General features: G+C 56.4%; 1 protein-coding gene across 1 annotated transcript in view; it reads left to right on the forward strand.

Moving 5' to 3' along the window:
• Positions 1 to 24,199, forward strand: part of LOC144948547 (syntaxin-binding protein 5-like) — a 95,665-nt gene that overhangs the window by 12,133 nt on the left and 59,333 nt on the right. The window contains exons 6-7 of the mRNA XM_078878116.1: positions 369 to 604; positions 20,340 to 20,461. Coding sequence (XP_078734242.1) covers positions 369 to 604; positions 20,340 to 20,461 — 358 coding nt within the window. The remainder of the gene's footprint in view (positions 1 to 368; positions 605 to 20,339; positions 20,462 to 24,199) is intronic.

The following is a 24,199-nucleotide window of genomic DNA, read 5'->3' on the forward strand; positions in this document are numbered from 1 at the left end:
TGGGTGGGTGAGTAGTTGGGTGGGTGGGTGGGTGAGTAGTTGAGTGAGTGGGTGGGTAAGTAGTTGAGTGAGTGGGTGGGTGAGTAGTTGAGTGAGTAGGTGGGTGAGTTTCAGGCTAATGGACCATTGACCACGAAGCTACGTGGTCAAAATCTCGCTGTCCGAGGTATGCAGAACGATCAGATTGCCATGAGTGTACCGTCCCAGACATGTCCGTCAGGTAGTGTGGTGCAGCTTGGTGTAGACACTTAAATATGAATGTATGTTGAACGTCGCACAGCTTGCAATCAATCCTTTGTTTAATTTTCAGCGAGTGTAGGTCAACACGTATTGTCGGTGTGATGTAATCATGTTTCCCCCCTTTTCAGACGTGTGGCTAGTGCTGTCCTTGGTTCTGAACCCCCCTTCAGTGGCGCTGTCCGTGGTGCTGAAACTTTCAGTGGCACTGTCCGTAGTGCTGAAACTTCCAGTGGTGCTGTTCGTGGTGCTGAAACTTCCAGTGGTGCTGTTCGTGGTGCTGAAACTTCCAGTGGTGCTGTTTGTGGTGCTGAAACTTCCAGTAGTGCTGTTCGTGGTGCTGAAACTTTCCGTGGTGCTGTTCGTGGTGCTGAATCTTTCAGTGATGCTGTTTGTGGTTCTGAATCTTTCAGTGATGCTGTCCGTAGTGCTGAAACCTTCAGTAGTGCCGTCCATGGCGCTGTCACCTTCAGCAGTATTGTCCGACAGGGGTGCAGTGATTCACGCCCCACCTGATTAAATCTGCTTGTTGCAATTCGATTACATACATTGTGCTGAATGTAATGGTGCTAGTGTCAGCAGATATCACCACGTAACTTACAGCAATTAAGAAAATAAGATCCTTATAGTGCACCCTTTGTGAGATTAGCAATTATTAATTATTATTTCGATAATTTATACACTCTTTCTTAACCCCCTCCCCCCACCCATCTCTGTACACCCACACACAAACCTAAAGACCTACATAGAGACCCACGCTGCTGCTGCTGCTGCTGTTGTTGTTGTTGCCGCCGTTGTTTTTGTCAGTCTATAACTCCACACTGCTAGACATAAGCATCTTGCATCCCCCCCCCCTACTCCCTCTTCTCCCCAGCTGCCCCCAGCCACTTGTGACCTCTGAACTCTGCGATGCAGTCTCGCTGCTGCTGCTGCTGCTCTCTCCTTCGCTTCTCTTCCCCTTCTCTGGGTCTCCACTGCGGTGTTAATTTTGCCTCTCGCCTCGTGAATACGAAGCGAGTGTCCCCTAGATAGTAAGCTCTATTGACTGTGCACTAGAATCAACACTCTTCACCTGCACGTCTGGTGGACCGTAAAGGTCCCCCACGTAATTGCTGTGGGTTGAGGCAGCGGCTGCCTCTTGGCATCGGAGGGAAGGTCACAGCTCCAGCGAGAGGACCCGGTTTTTGTGGTTCAGGACATGGCTGCGCTCATCGCTCCGTGCTTGGCGCAGTGTTTTACGCGGTTTCCCATCGACGCAAGTTATTTGCCCACGAGAGACTCGCCGAGTCTCAAGAGTTTATTTCAGGAGGGTCCTGCCGCTGCTACTGCTGCTGCTGCTGCTGTCACTACAATAGGATGTTTGGGCCGTGAATTCCGTTGTGAGCGACGAGGGGTTGTGGACTTCATGTGGGAGGAGGGATCTGGAGAGAACCCAGCACCCCGCTGCTGCCCATGAGGGGGGAGACACTCGGCGCCTGCCCCCATGCCTACAGCACCTGGCAAGCCCTGCACATGGTGGTTGCTCATCCATGTACTCGCCGTGCTGTGAGCCCCGCTTTAGCTTCCGAGATTGTGATGAGTCACTCGGGGTGCCTGTGCCAAGTTCCAAGCAGGATGAGACGGGGGGGGGGGGGGTACATGGGGAGGAAGGGGGTACATGGGGAGGAGGGGGGGTACATGGGGGGGATGCTCTGGAGGATGAATTCCCAGGCACAGGGAGCATCCGTCTGTGAATCTGAAGCCGTCCGAGTCTCTCCGACCACGTGGCTCAACGGTGCAGCGTGCGGAAATCAGAACGTCGCGAGGTCACACCTTGGTTGGGGGGGGGGGGGGGGAGTTCGTTATGCCCATCATCATCTTCCTCCCGGGGTCGATAAAACAAGTATCACTTTGTAAGGTAGTCGACAGGATTATGTGGACAGACTCGACCCTGCTATAGGAATGTGGAATAGCCATCCCTGGCTTTGCTGGGTTGTAAACAGTAAGCGGGCTGTGCACGTGGCCTGTGATCCAGCACTGTGGAGGCAAGGGTTGGTGGATCACCGCGCAAATGCCGCGCCGTGGAAGAGCCGTACCCTGGCTCGGCAAGAGAAGGCAGTTGAGCGAGTGGACTGATCCCCATCTGTTTACATCTGTACGGGGTGAGGTGTTGCTCTCTCGCGTAAGGTGTGGGGTTCCTCCAGTTGCTCCAGCTTCATCCCACGTGAATAATAATTATGATCATTAATTGGCTGAAGACATCTGAACATATACAAAAAAATGACTCTCCTGGACAAATAAGTACAATATAATATTTCGAGCAGGAGATGGCTCGGACTTTGTCAATGCACTGCTGGATGAGCGCCTCCCGGTACTTCTGGTCGGTGCGTGGTGGCGCTTTCAAATCCACTGCTCGTAAAACGCACACACGCGCACACACGCACACACACGCACGCAACAACAACCAAGGTGGCGGCGGCCATAAGCTCAGCCAATCAAAGCGGTCGCCTCGGCCCGGCCACAAATTATAACCCGAGTGGGGCCCCGCGCGTTGCTACGGTGCCGCATCCTGGCCGTCACTCACGCCAAGCGGAGCGCTCGCCCCCCCGCGATCTCGATGTTGCTAGGAGCGAGAGAGTCGTGGTGAGGAGCGGGGAGGAGGAGCTGCGGAGTGGTGGGGGGGGGTGGTGGCGGAGGAGGAGGGAGAGGTTGCTAAGGCAACCCTGTCGCCGGGGGCAACAGCGTTGCCGTGGTGAGGAGCGCACGTCACGCGCCGCGTAACCAAGGGTGCAGTACTGCGAGTGGCCGCTGGTTTCGTTGCTCGGCAGCGGTCGCTGCGAGGAGGGGGAGGAGGAGGATCGGTCTGGAGTACCAACCTCCTCCTCCTCACTCCTCCTCCTCCTCCTCACTCCTCCTCCTCCTCACTCCTCCACAAAACATCTCCCCCCGCTCCTCATCATCTCCCCGCCATCCCTACCGTGGGCCGCACCCCAACTTCTCGGCGAGAACCGCCTCGGATTTTTGCGAGCGGAGCGCGCTCCCCGTGTCTGACCGAGCACGCTCCCCACTCTTGGTCGCGTTTCTTCTCGAGGCGCTCGCCTCGTCGGCCGCGTCCTCGGGGCCTCCTCCGCGTTAATTATTAAACGGGTTTCTAATGCGTCTGGTTCGCGTGAGACGCCATGCCCGTTGTTGTTGTTATTGTTGTTATTGTTGTTATTATTGTTATCATGTTATCATATTGGTTCTTTCGGTAAAGTCACATAGATTGAAAATAACAATAATAAATGGAAATAAAAATTGTAATGCATTTAAAATAATAGCAAAAACACACCGCAATTAAATAAAATATAAATAGTAAAATAAAATAAAAGTTTTTTTTAAAAACCACGACGTAGACCGAGAGGACACGGCATCTCCATATTATAGATTTTTTTTGGGGAGGGAGGGGTTATGTCGCGTAAATATATAAATGTGTCGTTAAACCCGCCACCACCCGACACAGCCAATTAGTAAGGATCATCGCGTAAACAGAACGTGCCAATTCGTGACTAGTACAGCACACCGGCGTGTTGGAGAGCAAATCCACAACATTTACACTCCGAGTACGACGTTCCACCAGTACTTGCAACCAGCATCATCAGGCGGACATCCAGATCTATATATAATTTCGCGATCTGACCCGACAAAAACCTACATGACGAATGATAGTGGTCGCGAGAGCCTCATACGTGTGTTAAACTGACGGTCGTCTCCTGCACTTGCACCCCGGTCTCTCTACGACATGGGAACACAATAAGCACCACGCGTCCCTTCACTCATCCCATCAGCAGCACCGCCACCGCCTTACTTCCCGCAGTGCAACGGTGGCAGTCCAGCGATCCCAAACTCTGTCCTGTGTATTTATTCTAGATTTGAAGCTTTCGTGACTGCAAGGATTCATACTCTTAGTTTTTTCGGCAAAGTCACGTAGGTAAAAAAATGAAATTAAAATATCCTGTCCTGTGTAGCTATCTGTGGTGCTCTGCGCGCTCCTTCAAACGGAGGAGCCGCAAAAGACGACACGAACCAGCAGCAGCGGCAAGCCTCGGCAGACCTCGGCATTGGCATCGAGCTTCTGAACGCATCGTTATCGGCAGGAACACAAGTCAGGCTTGCTTGAGTCGATTCTGACGAGCTATCCATATTACGGCCAAGCGCTGGTTTCGACATGCAGTCTCCCATCAGCAGCAGAGTCGGGCTCGCTTGAATCACTGCTTTTGAACTGGCCCATCTTACAGCCAATGACACACACACTATATATATACAATAGGGGGGTGGGGTCCGAGTTTGACGCAAAGTTATATAACACAAAAGTAACACGATGATGTTAAGTTCCGTATTGTTGTTATTATTGGCGGGGCAAGCGTGGTGTGATTAAGCTGCTGTGTGTGAGCTCCGGGTTTGTCTCGTCACAAGAACGTTGTGTGTGCGCGTGTGTGTGTGCGCGCGTGTGCGTGTGTGCGTGTGTGTGTGTGCGTGTGTGTGTGCGTGTGCGCGCGTGTGTGTTGTGTGCGCGTGTGTGCGCGCGTGTGTGCGTGCGCGCGTGTGTGCGTGTGTGTGTGTGCGCGCGTGTGTGTGGGCGCGTGTGTGTGAGCGCGCGTTTGTGTGCGTGTGTGCGCGTGCGTGCGTGCGTGTGCGTGTGTGTGTGCGTGTGTGTGTGCGCGTGTGTGTGCGCGTGTGTGCGTGTGTGTGTGTGCGTGCGTGGAGCGGTGGCGCAGTAGTTGGCGCAATGCGCGAATTTGCCTCCCGCTCACGACAGAAAAGCAGTGGCAAATATTTGAGCCCGTCCTGGACCCTTCCCTAGGTTGACTCAGCTTTAAATGAGTATCTGGTGCGGTGTGTAAAAACATCAGCGATAGGGAGACAAAGGTGGCCGGGCGTGGTGCTAGTCACCCACCCCCTCGTGTGCCCTTCCGGCCTTCATAGGTGCTCGCTAGCAGCACTTGCCACAACAGGCCGTTGAGGCCGGGGGATCTTTGTCTTTGTTTTGTATTTGTGTGTTGGGTGGTCGGATGGAGTGGTGGCACAGCGGTTAGCGCACTTTGCTACGAACCCGCCTCCCTGAGTTTTGGTTACTGCCCATGCACACGTGTGTGCAGTGATGGAACTACGAACCCCAGACACTTGGGTTCGATTCCGCTTCACGGCGAACATCAGTGGCGAGCGACATCGGAACTTCTTCTCGGCCTGCCCCGTAGGTCAAGTCGATTGTTTTTAATGACGAGCTTGGTGCGGTGTGTGATCACCAGCGCCGTGGAGACAGAGACGGCCGAGCGTCTTGTGCTGGCCGCACGACCTTCTTCGTACACCGTTCCAACCTTAATAGGTGCTCGCTAACAGCTCGGCCAAGCGGGGGGGGGTGGGCGGGGCGGGGGGTGTAGTCTTGGCACTGCGTGAGCAGAGATGCTGCATAATACAGAGACGTATGATGCCCGTGATGCATGGGATGCAGCGACCAATAGAATCGTGGTAGTGTGAAGATGGGGAGACGGGGGGAGGGGTGAGGTGGGGAGGGGGGAGGGGTGACGGGGGGGGGCTATGGGGCGCAATGCGATTAGCCGCGTAACGATCCGTCGGCGCCTGTCCAGCGGTTTGGAGAATCGGTACGATTCGGGTGGCTAGGCGACTCGATTCGGGAGTCGATTCTCGTGGTCGCGATTACGGGAATCGTTTCTTCACCTCCTGCTGCTCCTCTCCGTCTGTGCGGTTGCATATTTATTTATTTATTTAGGCAAAGGGGCAGCGCTGCAAGTGCCTGCTCACGCCACACAAAACACAAGCTCCCTGTAGCTCTCTCACTCTCTCTCGTCGAGTCCCTTACCTTGTGGGTGGGGTAAAGTGTGGCTACTCCAGTCTGGTCACCACAGACACTACCACGTGGCGTGCCAAAACCAGCACCAAAGATAAATAGGGGGGGGCATACATTGAGTACGTACGCATGGAGGGAGGGGGGTGTTAACCCAAACGCGTACGCTTGCGAATGGGGGGGTCTACTGACAATGTACGCATAGGAAACGGGGGGAGGGGGGTGAAGCCTCGATAATAATTTGTCTACATTGGCCTTCAAATGAGCCACAGTTCAGTTTTTTCAGCTGTCCGACAACAAATACTGCCGGGAGAAGAAGACCCCTGGCTGCGAGCTGTCACGCAGCTCGGCAAAATGAGTGGCCAAGGTACGCAACTTAATTATTTAATGCAGCCGGCGGTGGACTGTCTGTTTGCCTCAAGTTCAGGTTCATTTATTAGGTGTAGCCCTGTGAGCCATTCGGCTCTTGAATCGGGTGCAACCGCAACAAACAGAAAAACAAAAACATGAACAAAAAACATCTTAAAGTGAATATGTGACTAAGTGCAAACAGAAATCCAAGAAAAGACAGCAAAATATTGCAGAAAAAAATCACCGTACACCAACGCTGTGTGCAAAAATCCCAGTGGGATGCAAGTCAAACAACCAACAACAAACACGCTAATATGATTAATCCTTGATCTTTTCTGCGTGGATTAAATATCGGCCGTTCTATAGGATTCGGGGGGGGGGGGCGTCAAGCGTACGTACGCAGGTGGGGGGCGGGGGGTGTAAAAACTTTGCGTGCTTACAGGGAGTGGGGGGAGGGGTCAAGTTTTGACAGTTTTTTGCGTGCCGACTAAATGGATGGCCCCATATCCCCCGTGCAGCCTTCATCAGGCTGTTGTGGGCAAGTGTTGTTGGCGAGCACCCATGTGATGGCCGGTATGGGACACGGGAGCCGGGAGTGGGGGGGCAGTGTCATCCCCAGTGCCGATGGTTTCACATCGCACCGGGTACTCATTTGAGGCTGAGTCGACCCAGGAGAGGTCCAGGACCGGTTGAAATATTCATCGCTGAATATAATTGTCGTGAACGGGGGGGGGGGTTGTTGCTCGGTGCGCTAACCACCGCGCCACCGCTCCCCACGTGCGCGGGGCTGACACAAGGGCAAAGATCGCCCGTGTAGCCTTAACAGACTGTCGGGGCAAGTGCTGTTAGCGAGCACCTGTGAACGCCGACACGATTTACGAGGGGGTGGGTGGCCAGCACCACGCCCCGCGACCATCTTTGCCTTCCCAGAAGGAATGTTTGCACCCTACACACCAGCTACTAATTCGAGGCTGAGTGGAGCTAGGGCAGGCCATGGACCGGTTCGGGTAATCGTCACCGGTGTTTGGCGAACTCGGGTTGCCGGGTTCGTAGCGCAGCGGCGCTAACCACTGCGCCACCGCTCGCCACCACACACACACACACAGTCTGTGTGTCACACACACACACGTGGGCACGGCCGTGTCTGTGTCTGTGCAACATGCGTTCCCGCGTCTCCACGGTTGCGTCTAATCGGAGGCGAAGCGACGGGTCGATCCAGCATTGAGTGCGGGACATGTTTGGACTGAAATCACCGGACAGATCCCAAAGCGAGGGAGAGGCGGGGAGACGCGGAGAGCATTCGTGCGTGTGTGTCACTGTGTGTGAGACTGTGTGACTATGTGTGTGTGACTCTGTGTGTGACTGTGTGTGTGTGTGACTCTGTGTGTGTGTGTCACTGTGTGTGAGACTGTGTGACTCTGTGTGTGTGTGTCACTGTGTGTGAGACTGTGTGACTCTGTGTGTGTGTGTCACTGTGTGTGAGACTGGGTGACTGTGTGTGTGTGACTCTGTCTATGAGACTAGTGGGGAGCGGTAGTGTAGCGGTTAGCGTGCTGCACTACGAACCCGGCGACCCGGGTTCTATTCCCGCTCGCGGCCAACACCAGCGTGACGATTATCTGAACCGGTCCTGGGCCTCCCCTAGGTCGACTCGGCCTCAAATGAGTACCTGGTGCGATGCATAAACATTGCCATTTTGGAGACAAAGGGCGGCTGGGTGTGCGTGCTGTTGGCCACCCACCCCCTCGTGTGCCGTGCCGGCCTTCGTAGGCGCGACTCGCTAACAGCACTTGCCCCAACAGTCTGTTACAGGCTATAAGGGGCGGTGGGAAGGAGGGAGGGGGGGGGGTCGTTGTCTTTACATTTGTGTGTGGCGGAAGTGGCCGAGTCTTTGCGTTCAAATCACGCGGTGGTGAGCGTGGCCGCAGTGCCCGGGCCATCGATCGTAAAGTTGCGAGCTCACATCCCGGTTGGGGCGGTGTTTGACCCAGCCCATGAGAATCCCTCTGTGGTCGCTAAGCTAAGCATCGCTTTGTGGGGGGTGGGGAGGGGGGGAGCCAGCATTGCTTGTCCTATGGATAGACTTGCCCCCCCCCCACCCGCCCCGCCATATCAATGTGGAATTTCCAGCGCTGCAAAGCGGAGTTGATGATCACCGATTGACGGCTCGGGCGTCGATCGAGCGGCAGGAAAAGCAACGCGGATTGTTCCCCTTCGATGCGGGAAGGCGCTGCGGTGTTGTCCCCCCCCCCCCCCAGAGGGAGGGAGGGAGGGAGGGAGGAAGAGGGAGGGGGAGGGAGGTAAAAGAAGATCACTTCGTGAATGTAGTCTGGGCGTGTTTGCGTCCGTGCTGTCACGCGATACGTCACAACCCGCGGTCTTCCGAGGAATTTCCCCGCTGGTTTTCGAATCACGAACCTCTGCAACGACTCGCCCTGATCGTGAATGGAAGAGCATGGCCCAGGCGCGCGTGCGGGCAGGCGGGTAGGGAGCGCGTTTGCCGTTAGCTGCGGTTCGAACCCAGCGGCCCAACCCGGTAAATATCACGAGTGAGCTGTGCCTGAAATGTCTGCGTCGTCGGGGGAGAAGGGAGGATCGTTGTCGTTGTTTGTTTGTTTTGTCGGCGCGATACAGCCCTCGAATGTGTCACCTTGTCGGGGGAGACGGGAGCGGGTATCGACGCGCCCGTGCGTGCTCACGCGAACGCGCGGATCGATGTCGCGCGTGGCACAGCAGCCGCGACGTGGAAGCCGATCGCCACCATTGACTCTGCACACCCAGCCAGGGGTCATCGTGGTGAACTCCACCATCGCTTCTGTACGCCTACCCAGCCGCTCTCACCCCCATCCCCCCCATCCCCTCACCACCATCCCCCCCATCCACGCCCCCATCCCCCCCATCCCCCCCACCCCCTCATCCCCCCCCACCCCCTCATCCCCCCCATCGCCCCCCTCGCCCCCATCCACCCCCTCGCCCCCATCCCCCCATCCCCCCCCCCCCCAGTTTGGGTGAGTGTAGGAGTGGGTCTGTACGTTGAACTTTGAACCGTGCTAGTCGGAGGGACGTGTGAATGAGTGAGTGGGGTTCGTGCATTCTCTCCGTGTCGCCTTAACAGACTGTTCGGGGCAAGTGCAGTTAGCGAGCACCTATGAAGGCTAACGCAAATACAAAGATAACCCGTGTAGTCTTAACAGACTGCTTGGGGCAAGTGCAGTTAGCGAGCACCTTTTTGAAGGTCGGCACGGTACACGAGGGGGTTGGTGGCCCTTTGTCTACCAAATGACGATATTTATGCCACCGCACCAGGTACTCATTTGAGACCGAGTCGACCTAGGGGAGGCCCAGGACCGGTTCAGATAATTGTCACCGGTGTTGGCCGTTGAGCGGGAATCGAACGCGGGTCGCCAGGTTCGTAGTGCTAACCGCTGCACCACCACTCCCCACCTCCCATAGCAAAACACACCACCACAACAACAACAACAAGCGCCATTCGCCACTAAGTGGCGGTGACGTCACCACGACGCTTGTGCCAGGCTAGGTGCACGTTGTGGCCACGTGAAGTGTCGAACGCCCGCTGGCAGGAGGAGGTCACGGGGCAGACCCAGCAGGTGCCACGGGTCAACTGACACACACACACACACCTGCGCTTAGCACGGAGCGAAAGAAGTTCAACACACACACACAACGTGGAGAGCCGGTGTCGTCGGTCTCAAAGCGCCCCAATGTTCAGATCAATTGCGAGCTGCAGCAGCAGCAGCGACATCGCCCCCTACTGCAATAACGGGGCAGGACCCTCCCCGTAGAGGGATCTTGAGACTCGGTGAGGCTTTCCTGGGTGAACACGAGTAATGGTATTGATGATGGATGTCGTCACATACTCTCCGCTGAATATCTATAAAAACCATCATCAGCATCATCACCTAATTATACCGACACCGTCAGTCATCATCATCGTTGCAATCACCTCCTTATCTCTCTCGCATCAGCTACTCTTCATACCTCGTCTGCACCACGATGAGCATCCTCATTACATAACCTCACATCGTCGTCACCACCTCTTCGTGCCTATTGCGTCATCATCCTCGTCGTCACCATTACTCTTGTGACCCATCAGCAGCAGTTGCATCATTCAGCAAGCGGCAACAACATCATCATCAGCAGTGGCAGTCAGCAGCAGCATCATCGTCATCAGCAAATTCGTCACTATCATCAGCATCAGCAGCAGTAGCATTATCAGCAGCAACATTCTAACTGTCGCCATTATCATTTCTTCATACTCAACTCATCAGCAGCAGCAACATCATCTTCAGCAGCAAATCATCATGATCGTTTCCTCTTTATAGTTGGCTATACATCATCACTTATTTTATCGTCGTCGTCATTATCATCTGAGCCTCCTGGCATCATCATCATCAGCGTCGTCGTCATCATCATCCCTGTGGTGATGCCGGGTTTCTCTCTCCCGCGCTTCCTTCCAAGGTCACGTAAGGACGGAACTCACTTCCCACCGCGTCACACATCATTCCTCCTCACTCACTCACCCTGCTGCTCACTCACTCACCCTGCTCACTCACTCACTCACCCTGCTACTGACCCTGCTACTCACCCTGCTCCTCACTCACTCACCCTGCCCCTCACCCACTCACCCTGCCCCTCACTCACTCACCCTGCCCCTCACCCACTCACCCTGCTCCTCACTCACTCACCCTGCCCCTCACTCACTCACTCACCCTGCTCCTCACTCACTCACCCTGCCCCTCACTCACTCACCCTGCCCCTCACTCACTCACCCTGCTCCTCACTCACTCACTCACCCTGCCCCTCACTCACTCACCCTGCCACTCACTCACTCACCCTGCCCCTCACTCACTCACCCTGCTCCTCACCCACTCACCCTGCTCCTCACTCACTCACCCTGCTCCTCACTCACTCACTCACCCTGCTCCTCACTCACTCACCCTGCCCCTCACTCACTCACCCTGCTCGTCACCCACTCACCCTGCTCCTCACTCACTCACCCTGCTCCTCACTCACTCACCCTGCTCCTCACTCACTCACTCACCCTGCCCCTCACTCACTCACCCTGCCCCTCACTCACTCACCCTGCCCCTCACTCACTCACCCTGCTCCTCACCCACTCACCCTGCTCCTCACTCACTCACCCTGCTCCTCACTCACTCACTCACCCTGCTCCTCACTCACTCACCCTGCCCCTCACTCACTCACCCTGCTCGTCACCCACTCACCCTGCTCCTCACTCACTCACCCTGCTCCTCACTCACTCACCCTGCTCCTCACTCACTCACTCACCCTGCTCCTCACTCACTCACCCTGCCCCTCACTCACTCACCCTGCTCGTCACCCACTCACCCTGCTCCTCACTCACTCACCCTGCTCCTCACTCACTCACCCTGCTCCTCACTCACTCACCCTGCTCCTCACCCACTCACTCACCCTGCTCCTCACTCACTCACCCTGCTCCTCACCCACTCACCCTGCTACTCACTCACCCTGCTCCTCACCCACTCACCCTGCTACTCACCCTGCTGCTCACCCTGCCCCTCACCCACTCACCCTGCCCCTCACCCACTCACCCTGCCCCTCACCTACTCACCCTGCCCCTCACCCACTCACCCTGCCCCTCACCCACTCACCCGGCCCCTCACCCACTCACCCTGCCCCTCACTCACTCACTCTGCCCCTCACTCACTCACCCTTCTCCTCACTCACTCACTCTGCCCCTCACTCACTCACTCTGCCCCTCACTCACTCACCCTGCCCCTCACCCACTCACCCTGCTCCTCACTCACTCACTCTGCCCCTCACTCACTCACCCTGCCCCTCACTCACTCACCCTGCCCCTCACCCACTCACCCTGCTCCTCACTCACTCACTCACCCTGCCCCTCACCCACTCACCCTGCTCCTCACCCACTCACCCTGCCCCTCACTCTGCCCCTCACTCACTCACTCACCCTGCCCCTCACCCACTCACCCTGCCCCTCACCCACTCACCCTGCTCCTCACTCACTCACTCACCCTGCTCCTCACTCACTCACCCTGCCCCTCACTCACTCACCCTGCTCGTCACCCACTCACCCTGCTCCTCACTCACTCACCCTGCTCCTCACCCACTCACTCACCCTGCTCCTCACTCACTCACCCTGCTCCTCACCCAATCACCCTGCTCCTCACTCACTCACCCTGCTACTCACTCACTCACCCTGCTCCTCACCCACTCACCCTGCTACTCACCCTGCTGCTCACCCTGCCCCTCACCCACTCACCCTGCCCCTCACCCACTCACCCTGCCCCTCACCCACTCACCCTGCCCCTCACCCACTCACCCTGCCCCTCACCCACTCACCCTGCCCCTCACCCACTCACCCTGCCCCTCACCCACTCACCCTGCCCCTCACTCACTCACTCTGCCCCTCACTCACTCACCCTGCTCCTCACTCACTCACTCTGCCCCTCACCCACTCACCCTGCCCCTCACTCACTCACCCTGCTCCTCACTCACCCTGCTCCTCACTCACTCACCCTGCCCCTCACTCACTCACCCTGCTCGTCACCCACTCACCCTGCTCCTCACTCACTCACCCTGCTCCTCACCCACTCACTCACCCTGCTCCTCACTCACTCACCCTGCTCCTCACCCAATCACCCTGCTCCTCACTCACTCACCCTGCTCCTCACCCACTCACCCTGCTACTCACTCACTCACCCTGCTCCTCACCCACTCACCCTGCTACTCACCCTGCTGCTCACCCTGCCCCTCACCCACTCACCCTGCCCCTCACCCACTCACCCTGCCCCTCACCCACTCACCCTGCCCCTCACCCACTCACCCTGCCCCTCACCCACTCACCCTGCCCCTCACCCACTCACCCTGCCCCTCACCCACTCACCCTGCCCCTCACTCACTCACTCTGCCCCTCACTCACTCACCCTGCTCCTCACTCACTCACTCTGCCCCTCACCCACTCACCCTGCCCCTCACTCACTCACCCTGCTCCTCACTCACTCACTCTGCCCCTCACTCACTCACCCTGCCCCTCACTCACTCACCCTGCCCCTCACTCACTCACCCTGCCCCTCACCCACTCACCCTGCCCCTCACCCACTCACCCTGCTCCTCACTCACTCACCCTGCCTCTCACTCACTCACCCTGCCCCTTACTCACTCACCCTGCCCCTCACCCACTCACCCTGCCCCTCACTCACTCACCCTGCTCCTCACTCACTCACCCTGCCCCTCACCCACTCACCCTGCTGCTCACTAATTCTCACTCTTCCTCAATCCTCATCCATTATCCTCCTCACTGTTCCCCGTCATTCCTCCTCCTCCTCACTCTTCACCTACACAAAGACAAATACCCCCCGTATAGAATTAACAGACTGTAGGGGCAAGTGCTGTGTTGGTCGTGAGCGGGAATCGAACCAGGGTTGCCAGGTTCGTAGCGCAGTGCGCTAACCGCTACGCTCCCCACTCTACAGACAGTCACACATGTCGTCTGAACCACACCCGGCCGCCTTTGCCTCATCGGTGGCGATGTTTACAAACCAGGTACTCATTTGAGGCTGAGTCGACTTAAAGGGGGCCCAGGACCGGTTCAGATATTCGCCACTGTTGAGGGTTGTGAGCGGGAATCGAACACCGCTCACTGGGTTCATAGTGCAGCTCGCTAACTGTACACTACCGCTCCACAAAGACAAAGATCCCCCGTATAGCCTTAACAGGCTGTTGGGGCAAGTGCTGTTAGCGAGCACCTATGAAGGCCGGCACGGCACACGAGGGGGTGGGTGGCCGACCAACACCACGCCCGGCCACCTTTGTCTCCCCAGTGGCGATGTTTACACATCGCCACTGGGTGCTCATTTGAGGCCCAGGACCGGTTCAGATAATCGTCACTGGTGTTGGCCGTGAGTGGGAATCGAACCCGGGTCGCCAGGTTCGTAGCGCAGCGTAGCGCTAACCACTACACTGGGTGGCCAGCACCACGCCACGTACACCCACAGTCTCACACACACACACAGTCTCACACACAGTAACACACAGTCACACACACACAGTCACACACAGTCACACACAGTCACACACACAGTCACACACACAGTCAGCCACACACAACAACCACAACAACCGCCATTCGCCACTACGTGGCGGTGACGTCACCACGACGCTTGTGCCAGGCCATGTGCACCCTGAGGCCACGTGAAGTGTCGAACGCCCGCTGGCAGGAGGTCACGGGGCAGACCCAGGTGCCACGGGTCGACTGACCGAGATGACCGAGATGACTGGCTGATGCACCACCTGTGCCCCCTACTGTGCCAACTTGCTGTGCTTTAGCCACCCGGCGCTCCACTCGTTGTTGTGAGCGTCGCTCCTCCGCCCTCCGTTGTTGTTGGAGGGCGACTGCCTCCAACTGCCCAGTAGCGTCCTTCACGAGCCTCCTCCACTGAGGCCGATCTTGACACCGCTGGTACCAGTCATCGGCAAGTCCACTCAGCTCCACGTCCTCCTGTACCACATCACTCCATCTCTTCTCTAGCCCGTGCCGCGCCCGTTTAGCCCCCTCGATCCGGCCGAACAAAAGCTGTTTAGGCATGCGGTGGCTGGGCATGCGGGCTACATGACCCAGCCAGCGCAGCCTTGCCTGCCGGAGGAGCTCACTGATGGGACTTTGCCCAGATCTTTCAAGGACTTGTGAGCTCCTCACACAATCCAGCCTGGTTAAACCCAGGATGGATCGTAGGCAGGTCAGCCTAAATGTTTCCAACCGGCGAAGATGTTCCACTAGGGGGGTCCACGTTTCGCAAGCGTAGAGAAGGGAGGGAATGACCATGGCCGAGAAGACCTGAAGCTTCGTGCGGAGCGACAGACCAGGTAGCTTCCACACAGCGTTACGCAACCGATGAAAAGATATTGCCGCTCGACTGATTCGGAGTGAGACCTCTGCTGATAAACTGGAGCCGGTCATAAGCACACTGCCCAGGTATGGGAAACTCTCCACTCTCTCCACAACTGCCCCATCACCGATTGAGAGTTGTGGGGGTGGAGTGCCCGATGGTACAAAATACCCAGGCAGGTGCTTAGTTTTGGTGGGGCTGATGGTAAGGCCCCACCTCTTAGTGGCACGCTCCAGTCTCAGCAGCAGCGTCTCCAACTCCTCTTCTGAATGAGCAGCTATTACCAAATCATCGGCATACATAACGTGGTTGACCAATAGGGAGCCATCCCTTGATCGCACCCGGGCGTCGATCAGCCTCCCATTATATCTGTACCAAATGGTAATTCCCCCGGTACAGCTATTGAAGGCTTCACGAACTACGCAGTCGAAATAGATGTTAAATAATGTGGGAGCCAGAGGACATCCCTGTCGCACCCCAAGGTGTACAGGGAAAGGCTCCGACTCCCGGCCATGTAGTTTTACCCGGGCCCGCTCACCATCATGAAGGTCCTTAATGATCGTGAGCAGAGGGTCAGGGACTCCGAAAGCACGAAGAACAACCCAGAGCCCAGTCCTACTGATGGTATCATAGGCCTTGACCAGGTCAATAAAGCAGAGATGTAGGTCTTTTTGGAATTCCCTACACCTCTGCTGTAGCAGACGGACAGAAAATATGGCATCTGTGCAGGACCGCCCTTTCCTGAAACCGCATTGGGGCTCCGCAAGCCTCTCCTCAGCATGCCTAGCAAGGCGATGTTGAATAATCCTTGCCAGGACCTTACCCGGCACACTGAGGAGTGAGATGCCCCTGTAGTTGTTACAGTCGGTACGGTCCCCCTTAAAGAGGGGGACCACCAGGGCATCCTTCCAGTCCTGCGGAACCCGTCCAGTGGTCCAGACTGTTGTTATGATGTCATATAGGGCAGTCTGTGCACAAACGCCACCCTCCCTCAGCATTTCGCTTGGGAGATCATCTCTGCCCGGTGCCTTCCCTGGTCTCAGACTCCGGATCGCCCTCAGTACTTCCTCAACAGCCGGTACCTCAGCCAGCCACTCACAGGGAGTGACCTCTTCCAATATTTGAGGCACCGCAGCCTCAGCAGGGTTATCCCCACTTTGTGCCATGATGTTTTCCTGGCTGAGAGATTTTCCCTCCCCCAGGACCTCACAGAAATGCTCAGCAAATCTGCAAACCTGTTCCTGGGGGTCGGAGATTGGATCACCGTTTTTTCCTCTAATGATGGTAATAGGTGTGGCGCTGCAGATTACTTTTTTGATGGAGTTAAATAGTGATTTGTGATCGCGGGCCACTGAGGCAGACTCCATCTCCTCAGCAACCCGCGACCACCACCCATCCTTACAGCGCCTTACGGCTCTCCGAACCTCCGAGCGAAGGCTGCGGTAAACCTCCTCATTCTCTGACGTGGGATGCTGTAGGCGATGAGAGTGGGCCTGTCGCTTTTTCTGAATTAACCTGAACACCTCCTCCGTCAGCCAGGGTTTCTGGGGAGGTCTGGACCGCGTACCCAAAGCAGCCATTGCAGCTGCATGAGTCACAGTCCTAAACCTCGCCCATTTACCCTCGACATCAGGTGGAGTGGGGGACGATGCCAACCCCAGCTGCAAGCAATGATGAAATTCTCGCTTGCAACTTTCATCAGCTAGCTGAGACCAGGCCACTTTTGGTTGGAATGGGGTCCTGGGTGTACACCCACCACCGGAGTGGAAGAATGGCAGGCGCATCTTACAGATCTGACCTCTGACCATCGACTAGTAGTCGATGGTCAGAGGTCAGATCAGCTCCACGGTAGGTCCTGGTGTCAAGGACATGGGCTCGCATCCGCTGGTCCGTCACTATGTAGTCCAGCAGATGTTCTTGCTTGGACCCGGCATGTATCCATGATGTTGTGTGGATGCGCCGATGCCGGAAGAGCGTGTTGGTAATTACAAGCCCATGGGCTGCACAAAAATCTAGCAGCCTCCTACCGTTGTTATTGAGCTGAACACACAATGACACACACACACAATGACACACACACACACACAGTCACACACACACACCCGGAGTAGTTTGGTTGAGCAGCGCACGTGATAATAACTCACTCCTCACCCCCTCATCACTCCTCGCCTCTCGCGTGCCACGCCAGATCGCTGGGTCAGCAGCCACCACCGGGTTTGCGTTGGCACGTGTGGCGTTTATGCAAAGTGCTTCGTGCCGCAACGCTCACTCACGCTCACTCACTCACTCACTCGCTTCCTCCTCACTCGCTAGTTCACTCACACAACACTCCTCGCTCACTCCTCACTCGCTCGCTCACTCCTTACTCGCTCGCTCACTCCTTACTCGCTCGCTCACTCCTTACTCGCTCGCTCACTCCTTACTCGCTCGCTCACTCCTTACTCGCTCGCTCACTCCTTACTCGCTCGCTCACTCCTTACTCGCTCGCTCACTCACACTTGCTCCACACTCTCACTCCTCGCTCGCTCACGCTCACTGACACCCGCACCTCACTCGCTCGATCGCTCACTCCTCACTCATCCACACTGGTACCCCACTCACTCACTCGCTCGCTCGCTCACTGACTCACTCACTCCTCGCTCGCTCGCTCGCTCACTGGCTCGCTCGCTCACTCGCTGACTCACTGACTCACTGACTCATTCACTCGCTGACTCACTGACTCGCTAACTCACTCCTCACTCACACTCGCAATTTACTCGCTTGCTCACTCCTCACTCGCTCGTTCCTCCTACCCGGCTGCCCGTATCGTTTCTCCAACACTCCAGCACAAAACAGCACCCGCCCGCTCACCCATTCACTCACCAGCTAACTCGCCCACTCGCTAACACATTCACTCGCTCACCCACACACTCACCAACACTGTTGGTCACAAACGTACTCACCCACCCACTCCACTCACTCGTCCTCTCACGCACCCACTCGCTCAAGCATCAAGACTGCAGGTCACAACGACGCTCTTAGTTAGGCACGCACTCAGCGGCTCACCCACCCACTCGCCAGCTAACTCACCCACTCAATGACACTCTCACTCACTGACTCAGCCGCTCACCCACCCACTCGCCAGCTAACTCACCCACTCACTGACATTCTCACTCACCGACTCAGCCGCTCGCCCACCCACTCGCCAGCTAACTCGCCCACTCACTGACACTCTCACTCACCGACTCAGCCACTCACCCACCCACTCGCCAGCTAACTCGCCCACTCACTGACACTCTCACTCACCGACTCAGCCACTCACCCACCCACTCGCCAGCTAACTCACCCACTCACTGACATTCTCACTCACCGACTCAGCCGCTCGCCCACCCACTCGCCAGCTAACTCACCCACTCACTGACACTCTCACTCACTGACTCAGCCGCTCACCCACCCACTCGCCTGCTAACTCACCCACTCACTGACACTCTCACTCACCGACTCAGCCGCTCACCCACCCACTCGCCAGCTAACTCACCCACTCACTGACATTCTCACTCACCGACTCAGCCGCTCACCCACCCACTCGCCAGCTAACTCACCCACTCACTGACACTCTCACTCACTGACTCAGCCGCTCACCCACCCACTCGCCTGCTAACTCACCCACTCACTGACACTCTCACTCACCGACTCAGCCGCTCACCCACCCACTCGCCAGCTAACTCACCCACTCACTGACATTCTCACTCACCGACTCAGCCGCTCACCCACCCACTCGCCAGCTAACTCACCCACTCACTGACACTCTCACTCACCGACTCAGCCGCTCACCCACCCACTCGCCAGCTAACTCACCCACTCACTGACACTCTCACTCACCGACTCAGCCGCTCACCCACCCACTCACCACACTGCAGGTGACCTCACCTATCCCTCTCTCTCTTTGCTGCTCCGCTGTGGACCCCCCCCCCCCTCTCTCATGGTCTCCATCTCGTGTCCTCGTGGTTCTTGACAACAACAGTGACCTCGCTCAAGTCGACAAATGCGCGTCACTAATACAACCTTAACGGTGGTGCTGTTTGTGGCTGGCCGCTTTGGCGTTCTGTGTCTTTTGACGCCCTGTGCTCAGCAACCCGTGATTGTTTTTGTTGTTGTTGAAAACTTCACTAGAGGGTTGGCGGATCACCTGCAGTGGCTAGGAGATGTTAACTACCTCGCCTGGTATGCAGGAGGTCATGGGTTCGATCCCGACCCTGATGCCTGCCGCTGTATATTTGGAATTTGCGTGTCTCTCTCTCTCATCATCATCACGGTGGCTAGGATATGTTAACTACCTCGCCTGGTATGCAGGAGGTCATGGGTTCGATCCCGACCCTGACGCCTGCTACTGTATATTTGGAGTTTGCGTGTCTCTCTCTCTCATCATCATCACGGTGGCTAGGAGATGTTAACTACCTCGCCTGGTATGCAGGAAGTCATCGGTTCGATCCCGACCCTGACGCCTGCTGCTGTATATTTGGAGTTTGGATGTCTCTCTCTCTCATCATCATCATCATCGCGGTGGCTAGGAGATGTTAACTACCTCGCCTGGTATGCAGGAGGTCGTGGGTTCGATCCCGACCCTGACGCCTGCTGCTGTATATATGGAGTTTGCGGTGTCTCTCTCTCCCCGCGGTCGCGTGGATTTTTCTCCGGGTTCGTCCGGTTTCCCCCTCCACGTTTAGAATCAACGTCGCGCGTTTCGAGTGCGTGGCCGCTGTACATTTCCACGCGATGATGACGACGACGACTACAACGGCCAGGGCCACTTCTGCAAACAGCCACGTGGCATAGCGGTGCCTTACCTGGTAAAATAACCAAAAAAATTGTCCGGTTTAATCATTTAGGACGGCCGCTTCGAGGTTCGTCCTTCAGCCCTCTGCTACAACACTCGGGGGGGGGGGGGGGCACCGGTTGGCCGCTCCGTCACAGAGGGTCGCCGGTTCGAACCTTCCGGCGGGCCGCCCTGGTTATTACTGCGGTGGCGTGCGTAGCCCGCGGGCGCCGACCCAGAGCCGACGCAGGCCGCGCCGTGCACCCCGTCGGAGGCCCCGGGACCGGCTCGTTGGTTCGTGATGTTGGCCATGCGCGGGGAATCGAACTCGGATCCGTCGAGGTTCGCAACGCGATGCGCTAACCGCTGCGCCGCCGCTCCCCACGCGCGCACTCGGCACGCGTACAGCACGGACAGACGGTGAAGATACAAAGACAAAGCCCCCCCCCCTACGCAGGCAGCACTCCTCGGCGTCTGTTTCGTCATCGAGACAATCTGGCGTTGTGGGATGTGTTGGGATTGGGGGGGGGGGCGTGTTCGGGGTCTTTAGTGACATACCTCCCCCCGACGTGTCCTTGAGTTGTCCCCAGTTGTCAGGGGGCGGTGGGGGCGGTGGGGGCGGTGGGAGCGGTGGGGTTGGGAGTTGGGGGGAGGCGGGAGGGGTGGCGCGATAGGAAACAACGTCTTTAAGCAGCAGCCCAGGTATACTCTGCCTGATTGGTTGATCGAGTGGACGGCTGATTGACCGGGTGGACAAGTGGTTGGTTGACCGGGTGTAGGAGTGGTTGGTTGACCGAGTGGAGGGGTTGCTGGTTGACCGGGTGGACAAGTGGTTGGTTGACCGAGTGGAGGGGTTGCTGATTGACCGAGTGGACAAGTGGTTGGTTGACCGGGTGGACAAGTGGTTGGTTGACCGGGTGGAGGGGTTGCTGCTTGACCGGGTGGACAAGTGGTTGGTTGACCAGGTGGAGGGGTTGCTGATTGACCGGGTGGACAAGTGGTTGGTTGACCGGGTGGACAAGTGGTTGGTTGACCGGGTGGAGGGGTTGCTGTTTGACCGGGTGGACAAGTGGTTGGTTGACCGGGTGTAGGGGTGGTTGGTTGATGGGGTCCCGCAGGCCAGGCCTTGCTTGGCTTGCGCGTTGCGTGAACTCGCATTCATTAACGCCGTGCTTGGGTCATCTCCCTCGTCCATCATCGCCAGCAGCATCAGCAGCAGCAGCAGCCGTGATGGATCCACTGCTGGATGAAGATTTCCCCCAAGCTGTCGCCATCCATCACAGTCCCAAGAGGCGAGAATTCGTCTTCATGCAGCCGTGGATAGATCAGCAGACCCTCCAATGCTGGATGCAAGCGTTAGCTGAATTAGATGTCAATTCTGACCTTGGTTCGTCCTCGATATGCAGTGTGGTGCCTCGCAACTATGATCATCATCATCATCAGCAGCATCATCAGCAGCAGCAGCAGCAGCATCATCATCATCACCAACATCACATGCCGCACCCTGGCTCGCCAGGAGAAGGCGGTCCAGCAAAAGTGGGGACTCATCTCCATGATACAGGTTTATTTGGGTTAGATCGCGTCAAAATATGAATGCGTCGTTGAAACCCGCCACCACCCGACGCAGCCAACTAGTAAGGTTTCAGACACTGTCTTTCCGACAGACCTGTTCTTCACCTGAGGACGGCTGCTTGCGTTGTGGCCGAAACGTCGTGAGAATTATTTTATTATGCTTTATTTTTTTTATTTTAATATTTCCCTTCTACGTGACTTTACCTAAAGAACCAAGAAGATAGTAAGGTTTGTCACATTAACAGAACTTGGCAATTCGTTACGGGTACAAGCACCATAACACTATTGGGAGAGCCAAGCCACAACATTTACAATCCGATGACGACGTTTCACCAGTAATTACAACTAGCTTCATCAGGCAACAGGCCAGATTTATTGGCCGCGAAAGCCGACGTGCCAAACGGACTCATCTCCGTTGTGTCCCTGGTGTCCCTTGTGTGTCCCTTGTGTGTCCCTTGTGTGTCCCTGGTGTGTCCCTTGTGTGTTCCTGGTGTGTTCCTTGTGTGTCCCTGGTGTGTCCCTTGTGTGTTCCTGGTGTGTCCCTTGTGTGTCCCTTGTGTGTTCCTTGTGTGTTCCTTGTGTGTCCCTGGTGTGTCCCTTGTGTGTTCCTTGTGTGTCCCTTGTGTGTCCCTTGTGTGTCCCTGGTGTGTCCCTTGTGTGTCCCTTGTGTGTCCCTGGTGTGTTCCTTGTGTGTTCCTTGTGTGTTCCTTGTGCGTCCCTTGTGTGTTCCTGGTGTGTCCCTGGTGTGTCCCTTGTGTGTCCCTTGTGTGTCCCTTGTGTGTCCCTTGTGTGCCCCTGGTGTGTCCCTTGTGTGTTCCTGGTGTGTCCCTTGTGTGTCCCTGGTGTGTCCCTTGTGTGTTCCTGGTGTGTTCCTGGTGTGTCCCTTGTGTGTCCCTTGTGTGTCCCTTGTGTGTCCCTGGTGTGTCCCTGGTGTGTCCCTGGTGTGTCCTTTGTGTGTTCCTGGTGTGTCCCTGGTGTGTCCCTGGTGTGTCCCTGGTGTGTCCCTTGTGTGTCCCTTGTGTGTTCCTTGTGTGTTCCTTGTGTGCCCCTGGTGTGTCCCTGGTGTGTCCCTTGTGTGTCCCTTGTGTGTCCCTTGTGTGTTCCTTGTGTGTTCCTTGTGTGTCCCTGGTGTGTCCCTGGTGTGTCCCTTGTGTGTTCCTGGTGTGTCCCTTGTGTGTCCCTGGTGTGTCCCTGGTGTGTCCCTGGTGTGTCCCTGGTGTGTCCCTGGTGTGTTCCTTGTGTGTCCCTTGTGTGTCCCTGGTGTGTCCCTTGTGTGTTCCTTGTGTGTCCCTTGTGTGCCCCTGGTGTGTTCCTTGTGTGTCCCTGGTGTGTACCTTGTGTGCCCCTTGTGTGTTCCTGGTGTGTCCCTGGTGTGTCCCTTGTGTGTTCCTGGTGTGTACCTTGTGTGCCCCTTGTGTGTTCCTTGTGTGCCCCTTGTGTGTTCCTTGTGTGTTCCTGGTGTGTCCCTTGTGTGTTCCTGGTGTGTCCCTTGTGTGTCCCTTGTGTGCCCCTTGTGTGCCCCTTGTGTGCCCCTGGTGTGCCCCTGGTGTGCCCCTTGTGTGTTCCTGGTGTGTCCCTGGTGTGTCCCTTGTGTGTGGCACGGAGTGTTGTCCCATCGCACTCGTGGGGTGGTGCTCCCCGTTTGCTCGCCACGCGTGGCAAGGCTCCTCGAAAATTAATTGGCCAGAAAAACATCGGAATCGTCGCGCGCCGCCGCGTGTCCGCCGGTTGCGTCGCCTTGCGCGATGCAGTGGCGTAATGACATCATTATCGGCTATTTATTTAAGCAGCAGCAGCAGCTACACCCTGCACCGGTTTTTGACTTGTCTGGGCCTCATGAGCAAGGCGCGGTCCTGTTTTGCAAATCCCTCTGGGTTGCTTGATGTTTTAGCAAGAGTTATTTCCATTCTGATGACGCTGCTCCTGCTGATGGTGATGAAGATGTCAATTCTGCTGATGATGCTGATGATCACGTGTATGGGTGAAGCCCGTGCCCCTTGTTTACTTTACCCAGCTCATCATCAGCATTATCACCATCAGCAGCAGAATCATCATTGCCATTATCAGCATCCTCATCGGCAGAATCGTCATCACCATCAGCACAATCATCACCATCATCATCATCAGCAGCAGGATCACCACCACCATCAGCAGCATCACCATCATCAGCAGTATCGTCATCAACCTGTACCAGGCGCAGTGCGCGTGGGGCGCGCGCAGTCTCGGCGTCACGTGACAGGCACCGGAATTACACCCATTAGGGGCAATTAGTCACGCTAATGAATGCAAATGAGAGTTGTAGGGGGAGAGGAGGAAGCGCACGCATTGAGTGGGCCTAATTATTATTTTGTTTCTTGTGTCTATTTGTGTCTACCAACAGCAACTAAACCGGAGCAAAAGCCCTCGCCTGGCTTATTCGCACGCTCACTCACTCGCTCGTTCGCTCACTCATTCACTCACTCACTCGCTCATTCTTCATTCTGTATTCTTGACGCCTCGTTGTGTCAT

Source organism: Lampetra fluviatilis, chromosome 50, assembly GCF_964198595.1.
Source record: "Lampetra fluviatilis chromosome 50, kcLamFluv1.1, whole genome shotgun sequence".
Classification (NCBI taxonomy): domain Eukaryota; kingdom Metazoa; phylum Chordata; class Hyperoartia; order Petromyzontiformes; family Petromyzontidae; genus Lampetra; species Lampetra fluviatilis.